Source organism: Mustela putorius, unplaced genomic scaffold (genome assembly GCF_011764305.1).
Source record: "Mustela putorius furo isolate JIRA1106 unplaced genomic scaffold, ASM1176430v1.1 tig00003853_pilon_pilon_pilon, whole genome shotgun sequence".
In the NCBI taxonomy this organism is placed as follows: domain Eukaryota; kingdom Metazoa; phylum Chordata; class Mammalia; order Carnivora; family Mustelidae; genus Mustela; species Mustela putorius.
Genome location: NW_025422005.1, coordinates 49,742,365 through 49,753,240, shown reverse-complemented (window position 1 = coordinate 49,753,240; position 10,876 = coordinate 49,742,365). Strand labels below are relative to the sequence as shown.

Here is a 10,876-nt window from a genome sequence, read left to right as displayed (position 1 = left end):
CTCCCTTTGCCTAGTGAACTTCTATCTATCCTACTAGTCTCAATGGGCTTTCACAGCAATAATATACCCTTTATAATCCTCATCACAACTACATGCTTACCTTGGCTGCTGTGTTTACTTGGATAGTGCTTATTCTGCCCACTGGACTGTAGACTTCGTAAGAACCGTTGCTCAGTTTTTACTTATTTTCTATCCCTAGCCCCTGGTATAGTCTCTGGCACATAATGGGTACTCAGTTTTTATTGAGTAAGTGATTGAGTTGAGGGGAGCTTGGGTGGCTCAATTGGTTGAGCATCTGACTTCAGCTTGGGTCATGATCTCAGTGTCCTGGGATCGAGTCCCATGTTGGGCTCTGTGCTCAGCAGGGAGTCTGCATGTCTCCTCTGTCCCTCTCCCACTAGTATGCTCTCTCTCTCAAATAAATAAAATCTAAAAAAAAAAAAAAAATTGAGTTGATGTATTATAGTGATTATAGGATGGAAGTTAGAAGAGACTTCTTGGATTTGAAACCCACCCTGCCACTTGGTTTTTGTATGACCTTGGGTACCTTACTGAGTCTCTTTCTGCCTCAGTTTCCTCATCGGTAAATGGAGGTAAAAATAGTTCCTACAGAGACGGCTGTGAGGAATACGCGGATGAAGATGCATGTGCCGTATGTTTACTCCCGGGTCTGGTCTCCGGGCTCACCTTTCTATACCCTGTGGGGCTGGCAGTTCTCTCGCTGTGTTTTCCATACTCCCTACCCAGATGCCTACGCTTTGATCAAGCCACTGAAAGACACCAGCGGGAGTCTCAGAATAGGAGGGCAGGGAAAGAGGGGGCTTCTTTCCGGTTTCTGCTCTCGTCCACATGGGACAGCACAGAGGATGGATGCGCCAACGGCCTCTGGCTCCATTCAGTGCCCCAGGGAGGCACTGGATGGACCCTCAAGTTGAAGGAGCCAGTGGATCTTGGACTGGATGCAGCCTGTATATAGAGTGAGGGGTTAGCTGAGAGCTGGGTACTATTGCTCCTTTTCCCGGAACCAATAAACCCGCTTTTACTCTCAAACAAACAAACAAAAAAACCCCCAAAACTGATACAGCTGGCTGGGTTCCCCTCTGCATTGCCAGCACCTGCCACCCCCCCTCACTGCCCCACCCCGTCCTCAGAGGTCTGTGACCACCCATGTGGGGCCCCCTACCCCCCCTTCCTGGTGACTCCTCTCCATGCACATCCAGGTCTCAGCTGTGTGGAGTTCCTCCCGGGAGCCCCGAGGTTCTGGTAGCCCAACCTTTCCCTTCTGTGTCCCCAGCTCCAGCGCCGGTGGCTACAATCCTACAGGTCCACATCACGAGGCCACAGCAGAGCCCCCTCTTAGCAAACCTATCGGACCCTCTTCCTGACTTGACTGGGTCCCGGTACAACATCTAAAGCTCTTCGGACAGTATCAGGCACACAGGAAGCACAGGGGACTGTTAGGATCCGCATGTGTTGAAGTCGCTGAGAAAACCAGCAGCGCCCACCAGAACCCCTTGAAGGGCGCCAAGGGGCTTGGCATCTTTCAAGGATAAATGATGCAAACTCCATGGGGCAGAAAGGCCGATCCATCCCCTTCACTGTCACTCAAATACAACCACCGGGGTGTGATTTGAAGCAAATGATGACAAGACTTCCAGAGCATTAGCAATTTTTTATTTTTCCTTTTTTTGTTGCATAGGAAATGCAGTACTTGCTTCCAGTAATTGTATCGTAATGTGAGAAGGTGGTAGCACTAATGGTTGAATACAGAGTTAAACTAATCCACACCAGCTCAAAAAACCTGTGGAGATTTCGTTGAATAAGAATGGACGCCCACAGTGATTCTCAACCAATTACAAATTTTCACAGAACACAGTAAAACTAAAAGGGTAGCTATGAGAGTCAATACAAGTATACGAGAGGCACAGGGGGCCCGGCTCATAGAAACCAATGTCAAACCAAGTTATTAACACGGGGGGGTATTTAGTTTCACAACAGATCTCTTTTCATCTCGGGAAGTGTTCGGTCCCCTCCCCCTGCAATTTGAAATGAAAAACCCGAGGTATCTTGAGCGGACAGACTGCCAAGGGTGGTGGGGAAAGGTCCCCAGGGAACTAACTTTGTTCTGTGTAAGAGGTCAGGGGGGTAGGGAAAGGGAATTGTGTATTTGCCTTGAAAATTCTTTCTTGAGGACCTCGGAGAACCCGATCAAGCTCCAGCTCTAGGTCTAGTATCTTGGGGTGACACCACCTAATGCCTTCACAGTGCAGACAGGCTGATCTGAGACCAGGAAGAAAAAAAATATGAAGCTGGCAGCTCTCTCAATACTCCCTCCCCACACTGCGTGGGGCCTCGTGACCTTCGGGTGAGATGTTAAAAAAAAAAAAATGCTGATTTATATAGACTGTTACTCAAAAAATAAAATATAATGGAAAATAAGAATAACACAGATAGAATCAAAGACGGGAAGAGCTTCTGTCATTTTGAGAAGTGGAGCAGAACAGCAGGAAAAAGAGCCCAATTCATGGGACACTACTTGTCCTTAAAAGCACTGTGGAGATAAAAAAGTTCACATTGCATGACCTGGTGAGTGTTTTCTACCATAAAGGTGTTCTGGTTGGACTCAAGGTGGCACTTCCACCATGTATAGAAATATATATAGAAATATATATTCCTGTGGTCCAGACACATTTTGGAAATTAGGTTTTTTTTTTTTTAATTAAATTGCATAAGGAGCCCACATGTGAAACTCGGGATGCCTGGCACACAGGCGAGGTCCTGCCCCCACACACAGCTGCCTCCCCGCTCTGGTGCGCTCAATGGCCGGTGGTCCCCTATCTTTCTGAGCATTTCCAATACCTACTCCCCATCTCCCCGTTCCCCTCATCTGGTTATGTAATCTTCTGGGGGCATAAAAGGCAGATGAGTTCCCCCCTTTTAGGGGGGAAAAAAAAGTGAGATGAAGCTGATTTAATTTGGGAAGCAAGTTGTTTCAAATTTAGAACGAAAAAGAGTAGATTTTAAAAATCCCGTGTTAATAGCAAACTCCTTTTTCTTATGAATCGGGCCCAAAGTTTGTACAGAGTTTTATTTTTGAAGAAAATATTGCAACTGTGCATGAAACTAAATAGCCATGTGATTTCTTAAAGATTTTTTTTTCATTATTTTTTTCTTTTAATATGAGGAAGTCTGGTGTGAAGACGGATCAAGCATGGGTACCTGGCGGAACATTGTCCATTAAGAAAACACTTCAGGGTCAGCATAGCTTCAGTCGAGGGTTAAGGAAAATGTCCCTCGCTTGGAAATGTCCTCAGAGTGTCCTCGTAGCACAGTTCTTGAAACCCAAACGGTCGTTTTGAGACAAAAGTCTTGCCAGGGACTGATTTCTGAAATCAACAACCCATGCTTGTCCCCTAGGAAAAAGAAAAGAAAACAAAACAAAAAAACAAAACGAAAACAAAAACACAAGTAATACTGAATTTAAGTAAATGTATACCTCCAAAATACTGAAAACAGCCGAAATCAAGAAAGACAGAATTTGCGTTCTCAGTGAAATACCTTTAAACCTAGCTGACAAGAACCAAGTCAGAAAAAAAGACTAACATAACTTTGAGTAATATTCATACAGTTCACTAAGCATTATGGAATAGCATGCATTAATATTGTAGGGTTATTTTACATCGCCTATACCAGAAGGTCCTGACTGACAGACAGCGAAGGCTACCGGTGTAGAAAAATCTTACTTCAGAAGAGCAATATAATACAGATTTCACAGGCACTACATTTTAATATATCAGGTATTATGCTGGTTTTCTTATAATTCTTTCTGTCCTAAAGCTGGCATTATAACAATGACCAAAAAGGCAAGGATTGAAGTAAACGGAAAGTAGATACCAAAGTTGATATAGGTTTTTTTTTTCTTCAGATAGATTAGTGCATAGTTCTCATGCAGATAAACACTGCTATGCATTTACACTGTTGGAAAGCAGAGTGAATTGAGCCCAAGTTGTCACATTGGTGTAAATCATTTTGTCAGCCTGTAATAGCACCATGTAATGGATTTGCATTAAACATTAAATTGATTTCAGAATTGGTGACACAGTATTCACTACAGTTAAGTGCTATGGAATAGCTTCAATGTTACCTGCTATCTATCAAAGCAATTTTCATCCCACTGCTTTTTTTATTGGAAAAAATAAAAGGAAAACATACACGACACTAATTAGGCAAATGCACAGCCTTGGACGTGGAAAAGGCAGAGCGGGTTTACTGTCAAACAGTAAATACATGCATTGACTTCAGGACGAACTTGGCCTTGGAAGCCGATTCGAATGAAAGCTCTGCCGGTGGGCAGTTCAGCTTTCTGAGACCGTCCTAGGACAGATCTCGGAGGGCGGGTGGTGAGGTGCCACTGAAGCTCTCCTTACATTACCATGCCAGTTGTGTTTGAAATTTGTTCTATGGAGGCCTGCTACGGGGGGGAAAAACACTGAAAGAAAGGAAAAAAAGAAAGAAGGATGGGGAGACAGAGAGAGAGAGAGACAACCACCACTATGGACAAAAAGATATATCCAGACGCAACATGACGCAAAGTACATTAAATGACATTCCTAGAAATCCCTCCCCTCCCCCCCCAAAAAAATCTCAAGGAAAAAACTGTTTTTCTTAATCCGGATTTCGTAAATACTTTTTGACAGAATTCAACATATACGGGGATAAGGGGTTGAAAAAGTAAAAGGCAAACTTCTTTGAGATGGGTTTTGCATATATTCCTGTGGGCTGACTGAACACCGTGACTCTGGAAAATTTGGGTTCCCTTACACTTCGACTGTCAGAGAATGAAGACCGCAAGCGTGGGGAGGTGTACCTGTCGGCTTGCGGGGGAGGGGCACCCACACCTGACTGTGGGGTGGGGGTGGGGAGGGGCTGACACCAATAACTGCCATGCCAGGGTGTGAAGAAACTTCTAGAAAAAGTTCGCTCGAACCTCAGAGGAAAGTAACAGGCTCTGGGATGGAGAGAGATGGGCCTCCGCCCATGAATGATCAGAAAAGGAGCATTTTTAGTGGCAGGGGGATGGGTCAGAAAAAAAAAAAAGCATATAGAAAAATGATCAGATTTAGTGTTTGTGCCTCTGACTTCAGTTCCCAAAGAAAAACCACAGAGAGTGAGTTGAGGGACTTCTCTTTGTCAATATTGTTAATGCCATTTGATGGGAGAGAAAAAATTCCAATGTGTCTCAGAATCAAGGGCAGGGCCTTTAATTGGCCAGCCCTCAGCCTGTCAGTCTACACACCCCAGGTAGCAAAGTCTTCCTCAAACATCTTCGCTTGGCTTTCATCTAAAAAGGTAAACACTCGGATTGTTGGTGTTTCTTTTTTCCTGCTTGATCACAACTGAACTACAGTTTCCTGCTGCTTTCTGGACAATGAAACATGAACAAAAATGTAACTTAGTGTATTTAATACTTGACCCCTGTTCGTTATCACCCTAGACTGCTTCCTTAATGTTTTAAAGCCTTTAAAACATTTTTTTTCCTGCAAATCTGTTCAGAGTTCCCTAATTTTAGCTTCATCAAACTTAATACAACAAAATACCTTCAAAAATACAGCATACCTGTAACGTCCATTTACAATGGTTTTTCAGTAGACCTATACTTCTCAAGCATAGGAATATGCTATACCATTGAGAGAAAAAAAAATAACTGTATTTAAATACTTACAAAAAAAAGGAAACAGGAAAGTTTTAAACTTAAATCCAGTTCCCAAAGGGGGAGGGGTGGGAAAGAAAGAAAAGCAATTCTATGAACGCTGCCTTTATAATGGACAATCAGAAATTTCACTAGGCTAATTTGACAGAAATTTTTCCTCATTTAAACAACATTACAAAAGTCCTGCATTATAAAATAGGGTAGAATAAATCAGTGTAATCAATAAAACTATACAACAATACAAATTACATATCTTCTGAGTGGGCAGTTTATTCTCTCTCTTTGCAGTCATGACTACAACATGCTCACTAAAAACAACTAAAACTGCCCAAACTATTGCTTAGTTTGTTTTGTTTTAAAAAAAGGGTGCAATTTTATTGTATATACAACCAATTTACTGGTAATACCTTGGCTTATCGCAAGGTTCTGACAAAATGTTTGTCTAGGCTTTTTTCCCTTCACTGTGAAGCACTGAAAGCTGCTATTTTTTTTGAGTTTTTTTTTTTTGTTTTTGTTTTTTTTACTTTTTCTTTTTTTTAGTGCACATATGTCATAATAAAGTAATGCCCAGCTAAGTGCTATAGGGGAAGGCAAAGTATGCTGGCTGGCTATAGGAAGTGACACCATATACTGACAATCACACCATACAACAGCGCCAAACGACTATTCAACCACTTATCAGACACATATGAAAATCCAAAATGTTTTATTTTATTTTTTTTTCCTTAAATAGAGATAACCAGTAAACAATTTTCAGAACTTGGAAGTTTAAAAACGTGCATATAAAAATGGGCATTATATACTTTTTATTGAATGTGGATTGACTGCAGTCTGCTAAGAAAAATGGGGTGTGGGAGCTGAAGAAAAAGGAAGTTGTCTTTTTTTTTTTTTAAGGCTTGCTTGTGAAAGGAACAGTTGTAAAAACAAAATTGCTTGAAGCAGGGTCAGCTTAGTGCTTCACAGTTTGACTGCTTCTCTAAGAGGAGCCCTTCCTGCGCACGTGCATTCAAAAATCACAAAAAAAGTACAAAGACAAACACCTAAAACACACTGCGTCAAGTGCAGCACTGACTTTGGTCAAATAAAAAAAATAAAAGAAAAATTAATAATCGCTAAGCTTTTCTACACGATATAAGCAGGTATTGCATATTTTCATATATCTGGGGGGGGGGATAAAGGAAGACTCCAAATAAATTGTAAAATGCAGCAACATCCAAAATACTGATATTCTAAGCCATCTACAGATCTCAGAATAGCACTGCCACTGACCACAGAGGACAATAAAGACTACTCCTATCTGCGGAACAACTAACTCTCTATTTAGTTCTAGATGTTGAAACTGACGATGGCTGACATAAAAGTCACATTTACAAAAAGTGTCTCCAAATGCTTGACTAGGGAAAAACCCCTTTCAATAGAGGAGCATGTGCAACAATTCCACAAATAATCGCTATCCAGGGCAAGGCACATTGATATGGAATTTTTGTTTTCGTGCAAATTAAGGAAAAAAAACAAAACAAAACAACATTGTTTCGCGGGGGAAAGATGAGGAGCAAAGTGTCTTCCCAAGAATTTCAGTTACTTGATTGTATAGGACAGTAGTAGAACCCTTCTGAAGGGCTGAAAAACATAGTTTAAAGGCAAGTGCCTAGAGTAGGGATTACAATATTGTGTCTTAATGCACTCTACTTTATCCTACATTAACTATATAAAAATTAGTTACTAACACTAGAACATGCAGAGACTTTCTCTGATCAGCAGGGCTTGCCAACCAGAACGTATATATATGTATAGTATAGGAAACCTTCTTGAAGTTGCATGGGAAGCAAAGGGGTGCTTCGCTGTCTGGTAGAAAAATCACTTGCACTTTTTTTTGTTTTTTTTTTTTTTTGTTTTTTTGTTTGTGTGTGTGTGTGTATTTTTTTTTTTTCTTACATAAGCTACAGGACATTTGGGGGTGCAAACTTTTTTTTTTTTTCCCTAACAGGTACCCTTGATCTGAATGGGCACCCACCAGCATTTGTGTCAGTATTGGTTTATTATTATTATTGTTATTTTTTTTTTCCCCATAGCCCAGTTCAGGGGCGCAAAGGTCTTGAAAAGTTCTGGACAATCTCTGGTACAATGAAGTGTCTGATAACTGATAAATCCTATGTTGCTGGATACATGTAAAAATTTTCAGAATTGGCATAATCCATTATAGTGACTTATAGCTTATAAAATTAACAGATACCATGATTTCATTTTAGTTATGTGCTTTGATAACAGAAAATAATTAATTAGCATTTAATGTAGTTAACATATCGTGGTAAAAGCACCATTAGATTTGTTTTTTTGTTTTTTTTTTTTAAATTTTCCTTCAGTTTTTAAAGGGATACAAGTTTAACAATAAAAAACATAAAAAGCAAAAATAGCTCCCCTTTTTCTTGCAAGGCTGTTTTTTACCCCGATAATTTAGAGTCCCGGGGTGGAAGGACTTGAAAAACAAAAATAGAATTTTCAACAATCTCTATCTTACAAAGATATTTAGCTATCCAATGAAATTGCACTTTACTCATTTCAAAATTCGATTGTTTTGATTGATTCCTGTCAGTTTCTGTCAAAACAGACCATCTTCCCCATTTCCATGTGAATTTGTGTGTCATTGTTGAAATTGTTGAAAAAAATGTTTTTTTTTTTTTTTAATGTAAGTGCAGCATTTCACAACTTTTAAAAAACTGAATAGTAGTAGTAGTAGTTTGTCATTTCGGAATTGTTCTGCAATGTGAGTGGATTCACTGTCCTTGTGGGCCATGTTATATATTTAACTGCTGACTGCTGAACCAAACCAAACTAAAAGAAAAAATAAAAAAGGAACATAACTGCATTTTCTTTTTCCAATATGTTACAGAAAAACATTGCCCTTTGACTGTCCCATAAGTTATATATTGCAGATCTCAGCTACTACAAAAGATTTAGTTCTCCATGTGCCTCCTGATGATTCAAGGAGGCTCACACCTGTGTGGGTAAATTCATGAAATACTGTGAAACAGCCAGGCTCCGTAAGGAAAGTGTGTTACAATGGGAAGTCAGTGAGCAAGGGTAGACCTCCACTAGCCACGTCACCTAATGCTCACGCTACCACAGAAAACACTCCAAATGTTACAAAGCCCAACCATTTCCAGCACCATATGAGAAAATTACAACAGTCCCTAAAGTATTTTTTAAAAAAAATCCCAAAAGGTTATGGCCTTTGCTGTTTGACCATAATGCTCGCTGTTTCCATGTACAAGTTGATTTGATTCTCCCCTTCCACTGACAGTGAAGTTGTAACCGCGCTGGGTTGAGGACGCGTCCATGTTACAGTGTTGAGAAGGGGTCAGGTGGTCTGTCTGGTGGATGGTGGGACGCTGCGACTTTTATCCCAGGTACCAGGACTGGAAGACAAAAGGAAAAGAGCGATTAGGGGTACAATTTGGAAAGTAACATATTTTAGAAGTTCCTCTCCCGACTGTGAAATTGGGATCTATATTAGGAATGAAGTGGGGGAGGGGAGAGGGTTTTCTGGGACTGGAAGAGAGGAGTGATAGACAGTAGTAAATCCTGAGTCACTGAAGCTATTCTTAATCCTCCGAAGTTGAACCTCAGTGTCTTCATTGGGATTTGCCAACATTCAGAGTGTGTCTCAGAAATGAAGTATTTATGTCCACTTGAAATACGCATATGGGTTTCGCAGTCGGGCAGGGCAGCTACAGGAGGGTGAGAAGCTTGATCATCCTGTCACTGAATCCTCAGTGTCCAGCACAGTGCCTGGAGTAGAAGGTTCTCCACAAAGAAGTACTGAATGAATGGACAAAGGGTGAGGGAAGAGGCTTCTTGTGCTGATCAATGTCTACTTGGAGGATTTTCACATCTCCTTTTCCATGAGATGGAGGCACTGAAGACAGTGTCGTGACATTCTTTGAATGTGCGCAGATGATCAACATTGGTATTAAAATAAGTGGAGGTGAAGTATGAAAAAGTGCTGCACGCAGAGTCCTGGGTGACTTGGGCAAGTCCCAGTACCTCTTTTATACCCAGTTTCCTTCATGTGTGCCTGAAGTGGATTTCATGAGGTAAAATGCTCCTTTCGGTTCAATATTTGTACGATAATTTTTCACAAATGACATAGAAGAACCCAATGGGATTAAGGTTTCACCCTATTGGGCTGCCATGATGTCCAAAGGACAAAAATGAGGCCATTGCATAGTCCTTATTCTTGCTTTTGTTCATTTAGTGCTTACTGAGAGCATTCCATATGCCTGCTGGGCCCAGTTACGAGTCACCTTTTCCTTTCAAAAATCCTTAGGGACTGGCTTTGGACAACAGTCTGGTGATACATCATTTTATGGGCCAGCACTGCTTTCTCTGTTAGCTAAACAAAGTGACCACTTACGGTCTAATCTCAGAGTCGGTTTCTCAAGTGAAATGGGGAAGTGTTTGGCTTCCACCAACTTTTCCCTAGAGAGACCCTGTCAAATTCACCACATTCATCATCATTCACAGAAAAATCATCAACTTCCAGCAAAAGTGAATGTCTCTGAAATCTCTGAGTTGGCAGTGTCAGAAAGGGGCACCTTCCCGTGGATTCAGTCAGATGAAGGCTCATCGGTGCCCAAGAAATTCAATTAGGTAAAGGACGGCCTCTGATCCCAGGGGTGAATGGCGAAATGATAGCTACGTGGATACCTACCAGGTATGAAATTTCCTGGTCACACAAGCTACCTTTGATTTCCAGAGGACTTGAAAAACCCAAGCCTAACCTGAAAAACTACTCATCCTGTGGACTTTTAGATGTTCTTCTTTGACCACATGCTCTAGGGAACACAATAAAGCCTCTTGTGTCCCGAAAGGAAATCATCCTGGCAAAGACACGCGGCCTAAATCTAACTGGACAAAAGGAAGAAGACGGAGAAGAGAGGAGAGGGGAGGCAAGGCCGGAACTGTATTTCCAGGAGGCCTCTCCTCACAGCTAAGGGATCCAGGCGCGCCTCAGCCTGGATCTCTCACTCACAAAACAGTCTCCAAGTTTGGGTGCATAGAATAATGCTTACAGGATTTCTGTTCTCACACTTTCTAAATCAGTTGTGAAATTCCAGCCTTCTTCAATCTGACGCTGCATAGTAGCTCTCGAAGCAAACACCGGGG

At 41.3% G+C, this 10,876-nt stretch overlaps 1 protein-coding gene across 6 annotated transcripts in view; it reads right to left on the bottom strand.

Annotated features, from left to right (window-relative positions):
• Positions 1 to 1,652: 1,652 nt before the first annotated feature.
• The window catches only part of NFIA (nuclear factor I A), a 368,251-nt gene continuing 359,027 nt past the window's right edge, over positions 1,653 to 10,876 (bottom strand). For all 6 annotated transcript variants that reach the window (XM_045064622.1, XM_045064620.1, XM_045064623.1 and 3 more), the window contains one exon: positions 1,653 to 9,126. In XM_045064622.1, coding sequence (XP_044920557.1) covers positions 9,109 to 9,126 — 18 coding nt within the window. In that variant the 3' untranslated portion in view covers positions 1,653 to 9,108. The remainder of the gene's footprint in view (positions 9,127 to 10,876) is intronic.